Raw genomic sequence first — 19266 nt, forward strand, 5'->3', positions numbered from 1 at the left:
GTCGCGTCAAGTAAACAACTCCCATGATTCCTTTGCTGTTTCACAACATCATCAAACTAGGTCTTTTGTTGTTGTTTTAATTGAGAGCCAAACAGCCAAAGTTAAAAGAACGCATACCCCACAATTCCTGCCACATCTTGACGCACTTATACCAGAAATCAATTTGCAACTTTAAAATTCAGGTTACGAAAATCCAAATATAACACTAGTCTCAGTTGTCGCGTTCACTTCTTGATGGTGATACATTTTGTTTGAAGAACAGCGAAGCCCTGCTGCTTCTGAGCTCAGCAGGAAGATCAGGTAAATCCATGTCATTCCACCGCTGATAAAGTTTGAGCAGTTCTTTTGTACTTGTTATTTAACTTTCCTGTAGGCTTTCTCAAGGCAAACACATTATGTCACATGCTACTGCTGCTTAGTGTGTACATGTGTGTACATGCTACTGCTGCTTAGTGTGTACATGTGTGTTATTCTAGTACATGCCTTCCCAGCTCTATTTGCGCAGAAAGAAAAACAACTACTATTTAAATTAAATCAACACAGAATCACATTCACAGGATGAAGATTTGTTATTCTTCTCTGAGTACTACACACAGATTTAATGAACTCTTACGTGACACCACTTTTTTAAGAGAACTAAAGACAGTGTTTTATATTACTCAGCAATCCAGGACTAAACCACTTCAAGGTTTCTAGGTCACCGTGGCTACATACCAAACCTTATTATTTTTATCAGTTAGTGTGGAATAGTCAACATTTCACTAGTCATCGGTCAAAGAAACAACTGAAGGACCTGGTGTCATGCAGGTCTACTGCTGAGGTTTCATCTCACTGTACGTTATGTACGGCTATTAATCTTAAACCCTCTTTTTCTTGACAACAGTTTCTCCGAGGTCAACCTTAGCGAGTATGTTGCTGAATGCCCGACAATGAAGTACGCCGTCAAATCTGTCAATATTATTGTTCTTTGTTTTGTGTTTTTTTGGGGATGGCTGCTTGTCAAGACCCTAACTTTACCCCTAAACCTCCTCTAACATCTTCACGATCACTTACTTTGTGACTAGCTTTCGTTACAGTGCCATGCAGCAACACGCACTTCTTCAACAGACAAGAATATGGTTACTAATGTTTTAGTGACTGACCCTTTCACTCTACAAGTAACACGTTGTTAGAGTTATGAGCCGTGAGCAAGAACGCGGAAATGTCTTTATCGAAGTGGTCACAGGAAGTATCAACAAAAAGTCAATGGCAGTGGGAAGTCAATAAAAGTCCCTTTGCGTTAATACCCAGTGAGACTCCACCAAGTCATACACCGATTCTAACAAACATGTAACATCCTCGGTATCATTCTGAATCCCTTTAACTTTTCTAGACATTACATTTATTCCTTTACTTCACCAACAACTGGAAACTGGGGGTGACATCACTGGTACTGCACTTGTATGTGTGTGTGTGTGTGTGTGTGTGTGTGTGTGTGTGTGTGTGTGTGTGTGTGTGTGTGTGTGTGTGTGTGTGTGTGTGTGTGTGTGTGTGTCTGGTGTTCTCTGTAGAAACAAAAGGCCCTGTGTAGGTAAATGTTGGACCAGTGTGTGTGTGTGGCTATTTATAGCAAAGGGAAGAGAGACACTGGTGTTCCCGGCTGTGTGCGTCTGTGTGTGTGAACTGTGGCAGCCTTTGTTTCCTTGTATAAGCATGTTCTCCTCTCCTTTTCCTCTGAATAATAGCCTTGTTATTCTATGCTGTCATTACCAAGAATATGTGCATCGTCGTGTAAGTGTGTGTGTGTGTGTGTGTGTGTGTGTGTGTGTGTGTGTGTGTCTGTGACACCGTGAGTGTTTATCAAGGGTTTCTGTTATTCCAGCCATGGTCGGCATGCAGACTCTCTGCATTCGTGCCTCCTAATATGGAGGAGTACTGACACTACACCCACTCACACACACACACACACACACAAACACACACAAGTCTCATTAGCATCACTATTTGAGTTAAGGTGACATTGCAGTGTGTTACGCGCGATGCGAAGTCCTCCAGAATCTGCGTCAGATCCAACTTCTCTGCTTCTTCCTTCTGAGTGTAAAGCCTAACCAGTCGACCCCAGTCTCACTGTCTCACTTTACATGTTGTGATCGGAGTGAACTCTGCACTCACAGCACAGAGGGGGTGCACTCCTCACACAGTAGCAGTGGATGAAGATATCCCTTCTGAAGGATCCACTATTTTAGCATTTAGTTTTAAGCCAGACCCAGCATGCACCTGTGGGTCACACAACCGCAGGCTGGGGTGATAGATTTGGGACAGCGACGTGTTCTCCCGCTGGTGCATCAAATCAGCAGCTTCTTCTAGTGGTCTTTACGGTTTTTACTTTAATCGAAGCAAAATACTTGAGTCCAAAACTACTTGCGTTAAACTAACACAAAACAAACAAAGAATAATGTAATTCATTACTTCCATCTCTGAAGTTATGTTTTCATTATTAGTTGTGGGTGAATGTCCGACCTGTGAATGTGTAAGTGAGTATGTGTGATAGTTTGTGTTTGTGGGTTTAGTTAGATTTACTGTATTAATAAATATACAAGTCTGAGACCACGGATGAGAAAGTGGTCACAGACTTTTGTATGCAGCTGTTTATCTGCAGTTGAACGTGTCCTGCTCTCTTTTTTAACATCAGGTTTATTTGGTGAATGTCGGCATGTGTTTACAGCTGTGTTTCTTTGTGAGTAAGTGTGCATTTTTGTCTGAATATGCAAGTGCGCGCACGTGTGTATGTGTCTGTGTGTGTGCACTAATATGTGTTTATGTGTCTCATAGACAGAAACCCCCTCCAGCCTTTTCCCAAGATGTTTCCTTCCTGGATCCTGTTTTTAGTGCCGCATGAGGCAATCTTTCCCATTGACTCAGCCCTGCAATGCAAATAGCCACAGAAGCATGCAAAGAGCATGGAAATGTGTGTGTATGCCTGTGTGTCTGTGTTAGACACACACAGACAGCGTGAGAGTGAGAGATGGTAGGAGTTCATGTGTAGCACTTTAAAAGAAAACCAAGACACTGTGTGTGTGTGTGTGTGTGTGTGTTATTATTAGTTTACATGTTAGCTCTTTTTTTAGTCTCTCTATCAGCAGTGGGTTTTATTGGTGTTGGTTGGTTTCATTTTGAGTTGTGGATCATTTTCTCTGGAGCAGTTTGTGGTCCAGTGTCGTGTTGGTACTGCAGAGCCCAAGTAATCTAAAACCAGAGCTCTTCATTTAATATACTGAACCTGTAGTCATACGCAATTAGATAGATAGATAGATAGATAGATAGATAGATAGATAGATAGATAGATAGATAGATAGATAGATAGATAGATAGATAGATAGATAGATAACCTTATTGCCACAAATGAAAATGAAAGTAAATGATACATATGTGTAGGCCTGTTTATATGCCTACACATTTTTTTTAGGTCTAACCTCCGCAGAGTGTTTGTGTAAATCAGCTGTTCTTTGCAGGGATGAAGCAAATTAACCCCTTCCCCTCTCTTCCTCCCCCTCCCCCCTTTCTTTTCCCAGATCCTTCGGTGGCGGTGCCGGTGTTGTGTGCCGCCTTGTTTCCCATGGACCTCAGGGTGGGAGAGCGGGGGATGCGCCCTGGTTCGGACACGGCGCTCTTCACGCCGCTGCACCCACCTTTACTCCTCACCCAGTTCTCCTCTCAGCCCTGCACCTCCTTCTCCCAACAGCAACTGCACCAGCAAATCCGGGTAACGGATGTTAAGAACATGAAAAAAAGAGAATTGTTTGAATGAAGAAAAGAATACTGTTCATTATATTTTCCTACATGTTGATCGTACAGGACCACTTGTTTCATGCATGTTGCTATGATGTTAATGTGTCTGTGGTTTCAGTTTAATGTGGAGCAGAGGAGGCGAGAGCAGGAGCACCATGAGAAGCAGCAGGAGTTGCAGCAGCTAAAACACAAAGACAAGAGTCAACAAAGTGAGTCCACACACCCACACACACACACACACACACACACACACACACACACACACACACACCCACACACACACACACACACACACACACACACACACACACACACACACACACACACACACACACACACACACACACACACATTAACACTCTACATGTTGCTACAAGACGTACTCTGTTCACATTGTATTTTTTTTTTCATTTTCATTATTTCTGCGTCTGTTAATATAATTATGGCCCAGAGTGTTGATCATGGGTGGAGAGGAAAGTCCCCGTGAGAGATCTTTATTTCATCTTTATTCAACTGTGTTTCTCGACTTTCAAGGCTGTTATGCTTTGATATGAGCGCTAAATATAACCTGACAAGTGGAGCTGCAACAGTGGAGTCAAATATAGCTGCAGGTCTGTGCACATAAAGTCACTCGGTCAATATTGACTTCTCATCACCTCTGTGTGCACACATTTTCACACTTGTGCGCGTGCACACACACACACACACACACACACACACACACACACACACACACACACACACATGCAAACAGAAATAGCAAACTTAATCTCAAACTGGTAACCTCCCTGTCTCATACTCAAAAAAACATCCATACTCTCACACTGCATGTTTGCCATTAAACTCAACTACAGTTTTGTTGAGCTGTCTCTGTTCTATGATTTACTATTAGTCACTGATTATGTGTTGCACAAATATGCAACAATGGCTGGTTGTGCGTCCTGTGCCTTTGGCTTGGCCGCTCCTCCTTCTCATGATGAAGCTGTTTGTGAGTCATTTTTGTTTTTAATCGGTGGTGCTATTGACTGACAGGTGCGGTGGCCAGTTCCCTGGTAAAACAGAAACTGCAGGAGGTGATTCTTAAGAAGCGGAAACAGGCGGCGCAGGAAAGGACAAACTCCAACACTCTGCCTGCAGCTCCTGTAGCGTACAGGTGACAAAAATACACGCAAACATACACACGTGAACACACAAACATTCAATGAGCAGGAAAGGGAAATAACAAAACTCAAAATATATTTGGGCAAACAGTCTTCTAGGTCAGAGCCACCAACTATTAAAATAATGTACTTGGTGACAGTAGTAATTCTCTGACCTTTAAATGCAAATTAAAGATATGGCTTTAAACAACAACAACTTGTGACGATGTGTTATCATTAATTATGTTGTCACAATAACACCATTATGATGGACCATGATGGTTTACAAGCATATTGTTAACTTTGTATTGTATCTGGCATTGTGTTGTTTGATGTGCAGCCGCAGTGTTTTAATCATGACTTTGTCCTACAGTTAGTTTGGATGATATTTATAAGTCTATAAGGACAACAGATAAAAATGAGCCTTTACAGCAAACTCTCATTTACAGAATGCATTATTAGTTAATAACATCTGCATGTAAAATACACTTTAAGTTTATAATCTAAACGTGAACTTTGATCTATTTGTGTGTGTGTGTTTCCTCAGAAATCTGGGTCCAGACCCAAGTGCATCCTCCCAACCTCTGGTGTCGTCACCGTCACAGCCGTCCCCGGAGGGTACAGAAGGGACGCCGCTACGCAGAGCAGGTAAATCAATCATCTGATGCTCACATCACACTTGGAGCTATATTGAGTAATGATATAAGTACATGGTGCAGGTGCAATGAGGGTGTGTCAAAAACCACAGGTTAACAGGTGAAAGAAAAGATTGCGGTGCTCGGCGAATGGTTTGAAAGGGTTGTACTTTGTCTCTCAATTAATCATGGGTCTTTTTTGGGCGTAACAAACTATAAACTTATCAGCGAGCTCTTTTATTCCTTTTAAAAGCACGGTGCCCGTACACATTGTTGGATTGTTTTCATTATTTTTCAGACAGTAAGACAGAACACCTCTCTGCAGGGGAAACACTTTTACTTCGTACACAGGCAGACCGACTCTTTGTGTGTCTGTGCATCTGGTGTTTAAACGACGCGGGCGCTGGTTGGAACTAGCTTAGCCACCATTTTGTGCCATTGTCATTTATACAAAGACAGGGTCTGAAGAAGTATATTGTAATGTTAAGTTGCTCATAATAAAATTTCTAATTCAGGATTAAGTGACAAATTACTATAAATTAGTATGTGAATCATCATTTTTGCATTCTGCAGAAATACATTATCCCGTCTTATTCACAGTCAGTGATGTATTGTGTCTCCTCTTAACTCTTTTGTGAGATAAATGCCCGGGCCACACTGCGTTGTTGAGTGTGTGTGTGTCACGGAATGTCTTGCTATTAATTTCGGCGCCCTTGTCATCGTGTTAGAGTAGCCACACTGTCTACGTCTCAGGCGTGTCGCAGTCTCCCCTACTTTCTCAGAGTGCCCACATTAAGTTCACAGCAAAATAGACGTAAACATGTCTGTATCTGTCGAATATGTTCCAAAAATAAATATTTGCAAAATTAAAGTAAACACGCTCCAGTGTAGTTTTTACAAGGTTTTACTGTTATATTGTAGAACCCGAAGATGCACGACTTCATACCGTAGAGTCCTGGCATTTAGTTGAGTAAATGGGCTGCTTTTGACAAAGCACATCAGTGGCGCGTTTGAGTGAAATACTTTACCAGTATGTTCCTAAGTAACAAATTGTAACTACCTCTTCTACTTTGTACACAACATGTCCAACCACTGCCTTTTTCACAGATGAGATTTAGACGTGACATTTGGAAAAGCACAAATGCAAACGATCAGTACAGGATTTTTTTGTGAATCTTGGCTCACTGGGAGACATGCAACCAAACAATACTTAATGTTAATACCTGTATCTATGTCTGCTGTGACCAGTCAATGTAAAAGAATAAAGTAAACCAGTTAAACACGATCACATTACGTAACTTCCCTGCTGTTGTTTTAAATTGTCAGCATCCGAGCCCAATCTGAAGGTGAAACACAAGCTGAAGAAACACCTGAACACCCGCAAGAGCCCGCTCACCCGCAAAGAGAGTGCCCCGCCCACTGTCAGACACAGAGTACCTGACACACTGGGTAAGATCACACACACACACACACACACACACACACACACACACACACACACACACACACACACACACACACACACACACACACACACACACACACACACACACACAACCAAATGAGCAGGATTGTGAATACACTATAAATTAGGTCAAACAAAGGAGCTTAAACAATTGTTTCACAGACATAATAGAATCTACTGTAATTAAACTATGATCCAGATACATAATTGTATTTACACTCTCCAACTGTCTGTCTCTGTCTCTGTCTCTCACCAGACTCGTCCCCCAGCAGCAGCAGTACTCCAGTCTCTGGCTGCAGTTCACCCAATGACAGTCTGCCCAATGAAAATGGACTACTGCCATCTGCAGGCGGCCTCTCACATGAGGTCAGCGTGCATATACACACACACACATGCACCCACGCACCTTCAGAGTATTAAAGAATTGATGTAAAGCGAAGGCGTTCTTGTTCCAGTGACATTAGCTAAGAAATAACAAGTAAAATATAAAAGACCAACGATAAATAGAAGCATTTACTTTTTAGCCTCTAAGACATTTAAACAAGTGAGCAAACGGTTTGATTAAACAGTTGTTTCATGTACATGAGCTGTGCTGAGTCCTTGAGTAATGACATGTTTAAAGCAGTGACACAAGAGTACAGGAACAATGAGTGTCTGCCGTTTATGCATATTTCATTTAATCACAGAATCCGAACAGCAGCCTCTGCCACACCTGCTTCACATGTCTGATTCATGATTCAGCTCAGGACAAAACATTAGCTCAGGTTTAATTAGACTACATGGGTTTAGGTTACTCTACATGTGACATTCAATCATATTCAGAGCACGCAGCACAGACAGATGATGTAACGAGAGCAGAGCAGCGATGGAGGAAAGTTCCTCTGATGTGAGAATGAATGTAATGTTTTTTGAATAGAAAATATGTTTGGAATTTCCAGGCCCAGAAGCTGCTGCTCAGAGACGGCACCCTGGCTAACTTCACCATCCAGAGCCCCTCCACTCTGCCCACCATCACACTGGGACTACCAGCCAACGCCAGGGTAAACACTGAACTGCGCCACACGTCTGTCATAACAACTTGATTATTCTAAAATTATCTTCTTTCCGTAAAACAAGAGGGAGGAGCTGCTGAACAGTTTGAGAGCTGCTGAAGTCTGGATATTTTCCTGAAATATTCCAAAAGGGGCTGGATGTAAGAGTGCAAATGTCTGAGTCAGTTGCTCTTGACATCTTATGGAACTTTTCCCACCAGCCCCCATGTAAAATACCGGGAAAATGTCAGAGTGAACCCATTTGGGAACACGGCAGGAAAATGTCCGGAAGTTCACAGCGACCGAGTGAGAATGTTGATGACAGATGCTAAACAGGAAGAATACAAATAGCTCAGGATGAAATTGAGCTGGGATTGAAGATGCTGAATTGTGCCGGTTGTGTGCAGGGTGAAGGAGAGCTGTCCTCTCTGAAGGTCGGCCGGTTGCCGGTGGTTACAGCCGGGGGCTCGTCCGTCTTCATCTCCCTGAGCAGAGAGGATCAGGCCGGGCACCCTCACCTGCCCGTCATCATCCTGGAGTCCTCTGGACTACCGCACACTCCGCTACTCAGTGGTGAGGCGAACACACACACTGATGCACACACTGTAGACATGTACCTGCATATACACCCTCAGTGACTGTGCACACATGTCAGACCAAGAGCTCCAGATTTTATTCATGTTGAAACACTGATAAGGAAGCACAGTTTTTATTTTTACTCTCTTTAACCAATTGACTTCTCAGACTTGGCTGCACACACAAAAATGTACAAGGCTGCAAAATACACAAATAGATACACATGGACACGCACAGTTTACATTCATTAACTTGAACCACCGGGGAAGCAGTCGCCTTTAAGTGGAAGGGCTTTTCATTGTAGTTTATTAAATGCTAGAGCACCACCCAGTGGCTACATTCAGATTATTTCTGTAAATATACTACTACTATAATATTAACTTCAGACTGTTTTAATACACATCCACCTCTGCTTTCTTTGTCAGTGGCTTTACTTTATTTGACACAGCATTATTAAAAGAATATCAAAACCCATGAAAAGTGAACTTCAAGGAAATGATCAACTTTAGACATTGTTCAATTCATTTACCAAACAATATTGAATGTGGTTGTGTGTGTACATGCCTGTCTGTCTCTCACAGAGTAACACACTTCCTCCTCCTTTTTCTTCCTGTTTTTCCCCAGTTCCGGGCCTAGACCCCGTCCAGCTGCAGTTTGCCACCCAGTTAGACCACCTGTCTCCTGGAGGCTCTCATCCCCACAAGCCCCTGAGCCGGACACGCTCGGAACCACTCCCCCAGAGCCAAAGGACCCTTCATACACACCTCCTTCAGCAACATCATAACACACAACTACTGGAGAGGCTCAAACAGCAGACCCACCTGGGCAAGGTATGGGACCTCAGTTAGGACAATGGAATCACATTATCGCTGCCTTATTCCACATTTGCATCTGATTAAAACTTGTAGCTTGTCTTTTAAAAACTTTGAAATGACAAATTGTGAAACCAAATAAATGACATAAGTTAACTGCCTTAGCTTGTGAATATATTTTTAGAAGATATTGATTTAGTGCAGGCGTTGTCAAACTGAGCTGCACCTCTCCAGTGGCGTCTCACAGACTTTGAGGACAACATGATGCAAAAAAGAAAAGAAACCTTCTCAAAGTCATAACACAGTCCAGTTTGAACACAGACATATTACACACATTAAGAGTGTGAAACAGATCGAGGATATCATTATCTCCAACATCTAATATTATTATTATGAGCAAGATAAATTATAGAAGAGACACTACTTATTACACTTATTACACTTAGACAGTCCTTTTTCAGAAGGACAACAATAAAAATATCAAGGCTGCAATCTTAGAAGTGATCACTACAGTTTATATAAACAGCCTTTTGTCCCAACAGCAGGCTGCACCCGCTAATGATGATTGTTGTGACCACAGCAACATTTTATTTCTATCAAGCACTTCAGATTCATCAGTCTGTGCATGGTAAATCTTGTGGTAACAAAGAAAAAGATCTGCACATCATATTTTACACTACATCAGCCATTGTGCTGGGTCTGCGTTTGTATATTTTAATGAGTAGACTATTACTGGATAATGTCTTCATCTGCATTTACACAAAATGATCTGCATGTGTTTTTCATGCCAATTTAAATTCATGCGTGTTTGTGTTTTTTTGTGCGTGCGTGTGCATGTGCAGCTGATGTCCAAGTCCAGCGAGAAGCCCAGACTGCATCAGATCCCCTCTGAGGACATGGACTCAGAGGACGGTGGTGGGATGTCGCCCACAGAGCCGACCTATCAGAGCAGAGCGCGGGCAGACTCACTGAGGGAGGCGGAGCCAACAACATCCAATAGCCATGAGGAGCAACTGAACCTGCAGCATGCACTCATACTCAACCAGGTTGGAAAACGTAGTATATTGTTATACATGAGGTCGATAAACACAGCAAGCGGGTGGACAGATGGAGTAAACCTACATGACTTTATCCACTTGTCCTGCAGATGGCAGCGTAACACCTGCACTTGCATGTTTCTAGTTGCAGCCGCATCCTTTCTATTACAACTACTGGTTGCCTTAAAGTGATCATTTCAGCATAGTGCACGTACATGCTGAGCTTTTCAGAAAATGTGGAAGCTGCAAACAACACAAAGCACACAGCTGAGAGTTTTAAGTATTAAAATAAAAAAAAGTTAAGGAAGAGCTCAGAATCAAAAATAATGCCCAGATTGAAATGATCATATTTGATAAAGACTGCTGGTGATGGTTCATGTCAGCTCAGAAGTTTTAATGATATTAGGCTGGAGAAGCTCTGCAACCTCCGTCACACAATATCAGCCACAATACAATTAATGTTGCAAACTTTAATGATTGTTATGAGCAGTGATATATACAGATCTTATCGTCAGTTCTACGCACTTTTCTTATGTGCATTATATCCATTTTGAATTTATCCATAATGTGAATACGTTTCATCCTCATCACCCCAACTCTTCCTGTAGTCGTTGCTATGGGAGCAGCAGAAGCAGCTGCAGCAGCTGCATCGACAGATGGAGACGCTGGCAGTGCCGATGCTACGCGGCAGCAGCGGGGTTGGTAGCGGGCTGGGCATCCATCGCCCCCTGTCTCGGGCACAGTCATCCCCAGCCTCCACCTCTCTCACTCTGCCCGAGAAGACCCTGAGCTTGGCTCCACAGGACACCAGCAGCAAACCACGCTTCACCACTGGTGAGTCACACATGACTATAACATGTTAAAATTGGTACATATAATAATTGTGTTCATTATATTTCAAATACAGCTGTGGCTTATAGGGGTGAAGATCCTGACTTAACGACCACAACTTCCTGGTTGGAATAAAGCTGGTGAACTTTGATGCATGTTGTCGGCCATCTTGCTCCCATGTGAAATGATAAAGTTGACAAGCAGTGTAGTTTGGTTTAAGGCCAGAGTCAAACTGTGCCATTTCAATTTTTTTTAAATAAGTAGTTTGAAATGACAGTAAATGCACTGATTTACATTGTTGTTAGAGTTAAAGGATAAGATTAAAATCACTCACACAGGTGTTACCCCTAGTTGCTAATTGCCAATACGTGTATTTCCTAAAATGTCAATCTCTGTAAAGGAAGGAGAACTTCCTGAATTTAGGTCATCGATCCGTCACAACTCTTCTGCCTTTGGGATCATAAAAAATTAAAGACACAGATAACTGTGTTGGTGTTTGTCCAAAAACTTTCAACGAGTGTATGTGAGTGTTTTAACCTTAGAGTGCAAGCGCTGCCTCACTGTTCTCTTCATCTGGGAAATTGAAAATGTCTGTATGACGCTTGCGTGTGTGTTTGTGTTTGTACGCAGGTCTGGTATATGATTCTCAAATGCTGAAGCACCAGTGTACATGTGGGGACAATAGCAGTCACCCAGAGCATGCTGGCAGGATACAGAGCATCTGGTCTCGACTACAGGAGAGAGGCCTAAGGGGAGAGTGTGAGGTATGAGTATGAGCGCGCGCACACACACACAGAGATTATGTTTGGCATAACATTGAGAAAGGTGCAGACACTGATTTATAAAAAATAGAAAACATTTTTCACCCTACATCCAAAAATCAGATATCATTTATTTAAAAATATGAAGTTTGAGTTTAAAGGTACAGATTCTTCTGAAACAGAACTTTGATAAGAACAACATATCTTTGTGCAGCATCAAAGTATTAACAATAAGAGAGTCAAATAATACCTTCGTGTCCATACAGACTATTCGTGGTCGTAAAGCCACTCTGGAGGAGCTGCAGTCAGTCCACACAGAGCGACATGTGTTGCTCTATGGCACAAATCCTCTCAACAGACTCAAGCTGGATAACCGCAAACTGGCCGGTATGTATACACCTCACAGTGATGGATTTGTAAAGTCTAAAAATGATAAAGGTGAACTCTGCTTCATGACTATCGAGTCATTTTGTCTACATAGTAATGTCCTTGACCTACATTATGCTTACAAAAAATTACAGGATTGATGGAGGTATAGAGCGTAACAATAGTTTTCTTGTGCCAAGGGATTATGTCAGGCCAACCTATGCCTTCATTAGCCTCCATAGCATAAAGTAATTATACTAAAAAGTAAAAAACTACATACAAATATATATTTCTGAATATATAACACTAATTTCTGTTTCCTCAGGAATCCTCTCTCAGAGAATGTTTGTGATGTTGCCATGTAGAGGAGTAGGGGTAAGAGAAAAGATGCTCACACATACAAACACACACACACACACAACTCTATTTTTGATCATAATTCTCCAAAGCTCTTCATGAAAGCTATACAATACACCACATTCAATTCACTCATGAAAGATGACGTTTTTTCAAAGAAAAGCAACAAAGAAGAGTAAAAGAATTACAAGAAGGACAGAAAGGAAGACAGGATATTAAAGAGGAAAAGAGAGCCGGCTGGGCCAAATGCTAATGTGGGCCTGTCAGTCCGCGTCAGACCATGACAAGTCAGACTAACGGGAACAATATGTCCACGACCAGGATAAAAGAAATGCCTGGAATTCTCTTGTCCAAGCCAGATGGACAGTAATGCCAGCCTGTGAACAAACAGCACAGAGAAAGGGAAAATAAAATTAGTTGCAAATATGAGTCTGACCACAACATTAGAGAGTGTAACATTTTCACTTTAGAGTCACAGCTGTAAGTTGGGTCATCCTTGCCCCAGAGAAATTCTTCACTTTTCTTCCATGTCCTGCACATATGTACAGGTGGGAATCATATTTAGAATCAGTGTGAAGGTCTGTCTGAGGTGTGGAATACTCGCCAGTTATAAAAAATAATTAACACAAGTAATAATAGTTCCCCACTTTTGGATATGTGTGGATATTTCTTTTTAATCAATAGATTAATAACCTCCATCATTTGTCTGTTAATCGGCAGGTTGATAATGACACAATATGGAACGAGTCTCACACCTCTACGGCGGCACGCATGGCGGCGGGCAGCGTAGTGGAGCTGGCATGCAGAGTGGCCAAAGGAGAACTGAAGGTGAGAAACTACACTCTGCAGTCGCTCTGCACTAAGGATGCGACTTTGTCAAATAGACGGACAAGGGCGCCAGAAGTTACTCTGTCAACTCCATAACAGGCAGCTTGTTGGAATTTCTTCTGCGAGTTACCTGCCAAAAGGTCAAAACTTACCACAGACCACAGAGAGTGGTCCGAAAAGGTGCATTGTTGAATTTGTAGCGATTTGGAAATGCACTGTGTTCACATCAGGTAAACTTCACATAAACAGGCGACCATCATGGCAACAACAATAATGGGATCACTTTCTTTTGAGGCAAATTGTCTTGTAACCTGGGTCTGAAGATTGTATAGGTTGCTTAACACACCTCTGAAATAACCCAATGTATGAAAAATAACAGCAGTTCAAATCATTCAAACTTATATATGAAGCACACACATGAACAGTAGGACAGGTAGGATGAACACAAGGTTTTTCTAACTTCTCTTTGCACCATAGACTGTTTATAAAAAGCTCTGCACACAAAAGGGGCAGTATATTGTAGAACTGTTTAAGGAGGACTCGCTAATGACAAGGAATCATTCTGAAGTAGCTCAGGAGCTTTAACACAGGACAAGAGAACAGACCATTCCAAACAGGGACTGCACTAGTATCTGAAGTATGTAAACAGATAGTTTCAATATTGTAATGTGTTCCTGCCATAACGTAAGTGACTCAAACACGAGGTGGATCTACTCCCACACCAAACATTGATTAAATACATATTATTTTTGCAGAGACATGAAAATGATGTTACACTCCTACATGCAAAGTTTATATTTCCAGGCACTGGGCAATGGGACAAAACCAACGTTAAAAACATTGTGAAGTCATTCTGGAGTGCGTGTGTCCACAGCTAACGATGCTTTGTCCCTGAATGAAAACTACTAGGCTCTGAGAGAGACTTCAAAATGCAAAGTGTGCCTCACTCTGCCTTAAGAGGCCACCAAGCCACTTCAAAGATGACTGGGTTTCAGTTTTCCCTGTTATAAAAATGCCTCCATTTCCTCATTCTCCTCCTCACAATGGTTAAAAGTCTGGGAGAAACCTGAAATCAAATGTAAATATACCACTGGCTAAAAGCGTATAAAAGGCGGCAGCTTCATTCCAAACATTTCAACCCTAAAATAAAGCAACAACAGAAATGTGCAAAACAATAAAGGGCACCCTATGATGAGCCATTGTAGCACACAAACCACTACACTGCTACCACTGTATATATTCATTTACAATAAGCACCATGAATGACCGGAACTCATCCATTTGATCTTGTGTGTGTGCTTTGGGGTTTACTCTTTGAGGCAAAGAAGAGCGGCTAATTCAAAATGAAAACCTTACACAACAACTTATAATAATAATGATAATAAACAAGGAATTCATATCTTTTGGAATCATAAGAAAGGGCAGAGAACATTTTACCAACATTAATTTGATATATAAAACGGTTTAAGAACAGGAGGCATAAAAGAGAGTTCATGTCTGTTGGTTGTGCTCATGGGCATTAGTGTGTCCCTGTGCTGCTGCTGTGAGGAGCTGTGAGTTGAGGCTACAGGAAGGAACCTGTGTTCATATACATTACAGGGATTCTCTCTCATATAATTTAAGATTATGATCATAACACTTGGCACTGATGTAAACAAACCTGACACAGACCAAAAAGCATAGGTTGTTGTCTGTTATTTGGGGGTTTTGAATTTCGGTAGCGGGATTGTGCCTTTGAGGAAGAATTTTACTTTTCTGTTTAATTCCTGTACTGTATAAAAAGTAAGATTAAGACGGTGCATTTAAAGTTCCAGTCACACACTGATTAATAGCATCTTCTTCCTCTGCACAGAACGGCTTTGCTGTGGTCAGGCCGCCTGGGCATCACGCAGACCCCTCCAATCCAATGTAAGTGTGTAGTGCGTGCGTGCGTGCGTGTGCGTGCGTGTGTGTGTGTGTGCGTGTGTGTGTGTGTGTGTGTGTGTGTGTGTGTGTGTGTGTCAGTCACATGCTCAGCCTGACCACAGAGAGTGCTGCACGGTCAGCAGCTTCCCTTTGAAGGATATTTAAGAAAAAGGGAAACATTAAGTAAGATTAATACTTTATACGTTATTCCACCAGTTTTAAAACCTCAACCTGGAATAGTTTAGTTAGATGTAGGATGCTACTTTATACCTTTAGAGACTTTTATTTCTATTTTTGCAAAAGCTAGAACTGTTTTTTATTTTTCTATCTAGTTTACACCCAGGGTAGCATCGCCAAGCAGTTGGTAACTACGATATGTCGACGTTGCAAAATGATGTGAAAACGTGGACGTTATAATAAGATTAAGATGTATACTGTCTACATAATGTGACTAAGATTGTCATACTCCACATGTCTTAATTTGATTATTGATTATTCTGAGTGTGATCTTATTCAGGTTAGGTTAATCATAAAATGCTGTTTACAGCTAGTGTCATTATTTATTAATGGGGTTTATATTGGGATATCGGTGTCCATGTACCCGTAGTCACTGACTTACACTACAGACAAACCAGAGGCACAGAGGCTTTTTGAACCTTTTATGACTGTATAACACTCACGTAACAACAATGGAGAATAAACTATCTATGGGAGAGGTTAATGAAAACGACTTTTTAATATTCATATGTATCCACTGTGTTTTCTACAGGGGTTTTTGTTACTTCAATTCAGTGGCAATAGCAGCCAAGCAGCTCCAGCACAAGCTCAGCGTCAGCAAGGTCCTCATTGTTGACTGGGTAAGATGGTTTCTTTACTCTCACTCCACGCAGGTATTTTCACCATTGTTAATTATTTTGATGTGATATTTGATGTGAGCGTGTCTGTAAAACTCTGATGTGAAGTTATATCCTGTGGTGCTGATTTGTACAGTTTAGTAGTAATAGGTCTTCTTTCATTCTGCTGCTAGGATGTTCACCATGGTAACGGCACCCAGGAAGTGTTCTACAGCGACCCCAGTGTTCTCTACATCTCGCTTCATCGCTACGACGACGGGAACTTCTTTCCTGGCAGTGGGTCACCGGCTGAGGTGGGTGACATCCACAATCCTTTGTAGCCCTTTTGTGAATCAAAAGAATTAAGATCAATTCTAAATATATGAATTTTTGGGTTTTAGGTTGGTTCTGGAGCAGGTGAGGGCTTCAATGTTAACGTGGCGTGGACGGGCGGACTGGACCCGCCCATGGGAGATGCTGAGTACCTCGCCGCATTCAGGTAGAACCGGCTACTGCTCTCTTTTATACACTGCAACACAAACTGACGACATGTATACAGATGGGTGACAAATCAAAGGGGAAAAACTGGCATAAAGTGTCTGAGCTGAGTGAGAGTGCTCCCTGATGCAGATCCTCCTTGTCTGTGGGAGCGCTGTACACCGCAGGGACGAACAACATCTCATATTCTTCCAAAATCTCCCATAGATCATAGGTTTGGCAAAGATCTGGATACTGTGAAGGATATAGCATGTGATTCATATAACTTTAATACTCATCAAAGTATTGACCCCATGTGTCCTTTATGGAGGCATCTGCTTTCGCTTATTCATATTCTTTTCGTTATTTAGTCGCCCATCTCGTTATGTTGTAGAGATGTAGAAGTTCTCAGATCCAGTACATTAAAAAGGCCTCCTTAAACTTATTTTGAGAAGAGTTTTAAAAGTTGTAAATCATGTATGTATTTGTCACTGCAGCTCTTTCTTATTAAGATCTGGACACAAAAAGCCGTCACGGTGCAGAGACAATGAGCCACAATAGCTCTTCCTGTTGTCATTGTATCCGCATGCTCACAAAGTAAGACCAGGACACAAGGAATGCAAATCGTTTTTTCTGTCCTTCTGGCTTTAATTTGTGTCTGGGATGTGAAATCTAGTCAAATTGGCGAAAAAAGCCAACTATAGTTTTGCCACCAGCTGTTTTATTGATCAGGATAAGGACATTAAGTGGAGCTGTAATCAGACAACCCCTCTCACTTCCTTTACACTGAGCCACAACAAACACACCGAAGCTGATCAGAAGCTCGGCCTCACATCGCCTCTGACGTACTTCTTGCGTAGTTAATAATCCTTGTCATTTGGAGAGCATGTGTCTGCCGGGGCCTGTTTCCAGTAACTTCAGATGCTTTACAGCAAATGGCGCCCAGGTCTTGTGTTTGACAGACTACAGCTTGTTACTTCCTGCTCGTGGGTTGGGTAATTGTTGTCGGTGGGTGTTTGGAACCAGTAAAGCTTCAGTAGTGTGGGCTTTTTGGTTGTCTGGTGCAGCAAACCCCAAGGAAACTGCCGTAACCACAAGGTTACTGGAAAAGGGGAACAGTGGCAAAGTCACAGACATAACAGGGGGGAACCTTTGCCCATGCACACAAGCATGCATATGTTTATATGCAGCACAAACACAAAATCAAACACGCACTCACTCAAGTGCCCATCAGGTGGGTGGGCCGCGATCCGAACATTAGTAAACTGACAAAATAAGCAGACAGGCCCAGACAGCAATGATCTGCCTCAGTGCATTAAGTTCCTGTCATTGCTGATACACAAGATTTCTGCTCATTTGAAAAGATTTAGATACTAGTGCAGTGTGTTTGCATGACCCGTCTTCCTGAAACTGTAAAAGTAAAGACCTGCTGCACCACTGCTGCTGCATAAAGAGCTGTTCACCTGTTTATTCAAAGTTCTGTGAAACTGGACTCAGAAGCCCAAACTGCAGAATCAGTGGTTGTTTCCGTTGTCGTGAATTTGCCCATTGTTGTGAGCCCGCTGTTGTTGTGATCACTTACGATGATTAGTCCAAGCTGCACACCCACTGACTGCTGGAGTGCAGGACGCCTCTTTATTCAAAGCGCTTTAATGTTGAACACATTGTGTGTCCAATTCACACCAAATTCAACAATGCACTTTTTGGGATTCTTAACAGATTGATCTTACACAGATTGATTCAGGATTGAGTAGATAAATGAAAAGGCAAAGGCCCCCTTGGCCATAAGAGGCTGCTCCAGGACTTGCCTCCTTGTAGTATGATCCTGACCTCTGACCTTTGTTTGGAGCAGAGCAACAGAAAGACAGATTTACGTATGAGAATAATTTGTAGGTGGGGGTTTGTGCACCCAGTGACATGAAACCTGACACTCAAGATGTGACTGTGTTCAACATGTAGGGTAGTGAGAGCTGTTATAAGAGAAAATGTTCATCTGGCCGCAGATGTCCTGTGTGCAGTGTGAATATTGCATGTTATATTATGGTATTCCATAATGTGGCATGGTATTTTGTGTGGAGACACGTTTTACAACCAGATATTTGATTTAGATGTAATCTTTAAAATGGTGCCCTCCTTCTGGAGTCTGAAGAAAACAATTTACTGCAGCTTTGAACTGCTCGATATTTGATACTTTCACATCCATCTGCTTAGAATTTAGAATGTGTTCCTCCCTGTTTGCACAGGAGACATTGTGTGTGCATTGAACGATGTAATGCTGGCTGCAGTGTTTTGTTTTCATGTGACAGACCGTCTTCAGTGTTTGGATGTGTAAGAGCTTCTGTGTTGTCCAAGAACAGTATTCAGAGAGGAAGGTGTGGACCTGCCGCAGCTCGATGTCACGAAGACAACAGAAAACAGAGTTTAAGAGAAAAAAAGGATCAAATT

The 19266-nt window shown here is 42.0% G+C and overlaps 1 protein-coding gene across 3 annotated transcripts in view; it reads left to right on the forward strand.

The window, feature by feature from the left end:
- Positions 1–19266, forward strand: part of hdac7a (histone deacetylase 7a) — a 60556-nt gene that overhangs the window by 32927 nt on the left and 8363 nt on the right. For all 3 annotated transcript variants that reach the window (XM_035158310.2, XM_035158311.2, XM_035158312.2), the window contains 19 exons: positions 3552–3742; positions 3887–3977; positions 4801–4921; positions 5455–5555; positions 6869–6991; positions 7264–7373; positions 7946–8047; positions 8446–8611; positions 9239–9444; positions 10269–10472; positions 11072–11297; positions 11925–12058; positions 12322–12442; positions 12747–12796; positions 13499–13606; positions 15459–15514; positions 16281–16368; positions 16539–16658; positions 16746–16843. In XM_035158310.2, coding sequence (XP_035014201.2) covers positions 3552–3742; positions 3887–3977; positions 4801–4921; positions 5455–5555; positions 6869–6991; positions 7264–7373; positions 7946–8047; positions 8446–8611; positions 9239–9444; positions 10269–10472; positions 11072–11297; positions 11925–12058; positions 12322–12442; positions 12747–12796; positions 13499–13606; positions 15459–15514; positions 16281–16368; positions 16539–16658; positions 16746–16843 — 2416 coding nt within the window. The remainder of the gene's footprint in view (positions 1–3551; positions 3743–3886; positions 3978–4800; positions 4922–5454; positions 5556–6868; positions 6992–7263; positions 7374–7945; positions 8048–8445; positions 8612–9238; positions 9445–10268; positions 10473–11071; positions 11298–11924; positions 12059–12321; positions 12443–12746; positions 12797–13498; positions 13607–15458; positions 15515–16280; positions 16369–16538; positions 16659–16745; positions 16844–19266) is intronic.

Source organism: Hippoglossus stenolepis, chromosome 6 (genome assembly GCF_022539355.2).
Source record: "Hippoglossus stenolepis isolate QCI-W04-F060 chromosome 6, HSTE1.2, whole genome shotgun sequence".
NCBI classification, from domain to species: Eukaryota; Metazoa; Chordata; class Actinopteri; order Pleuronectiformes; family Pleuronectidae; genus Hippoglossus; species Hippoglossus stenolepis.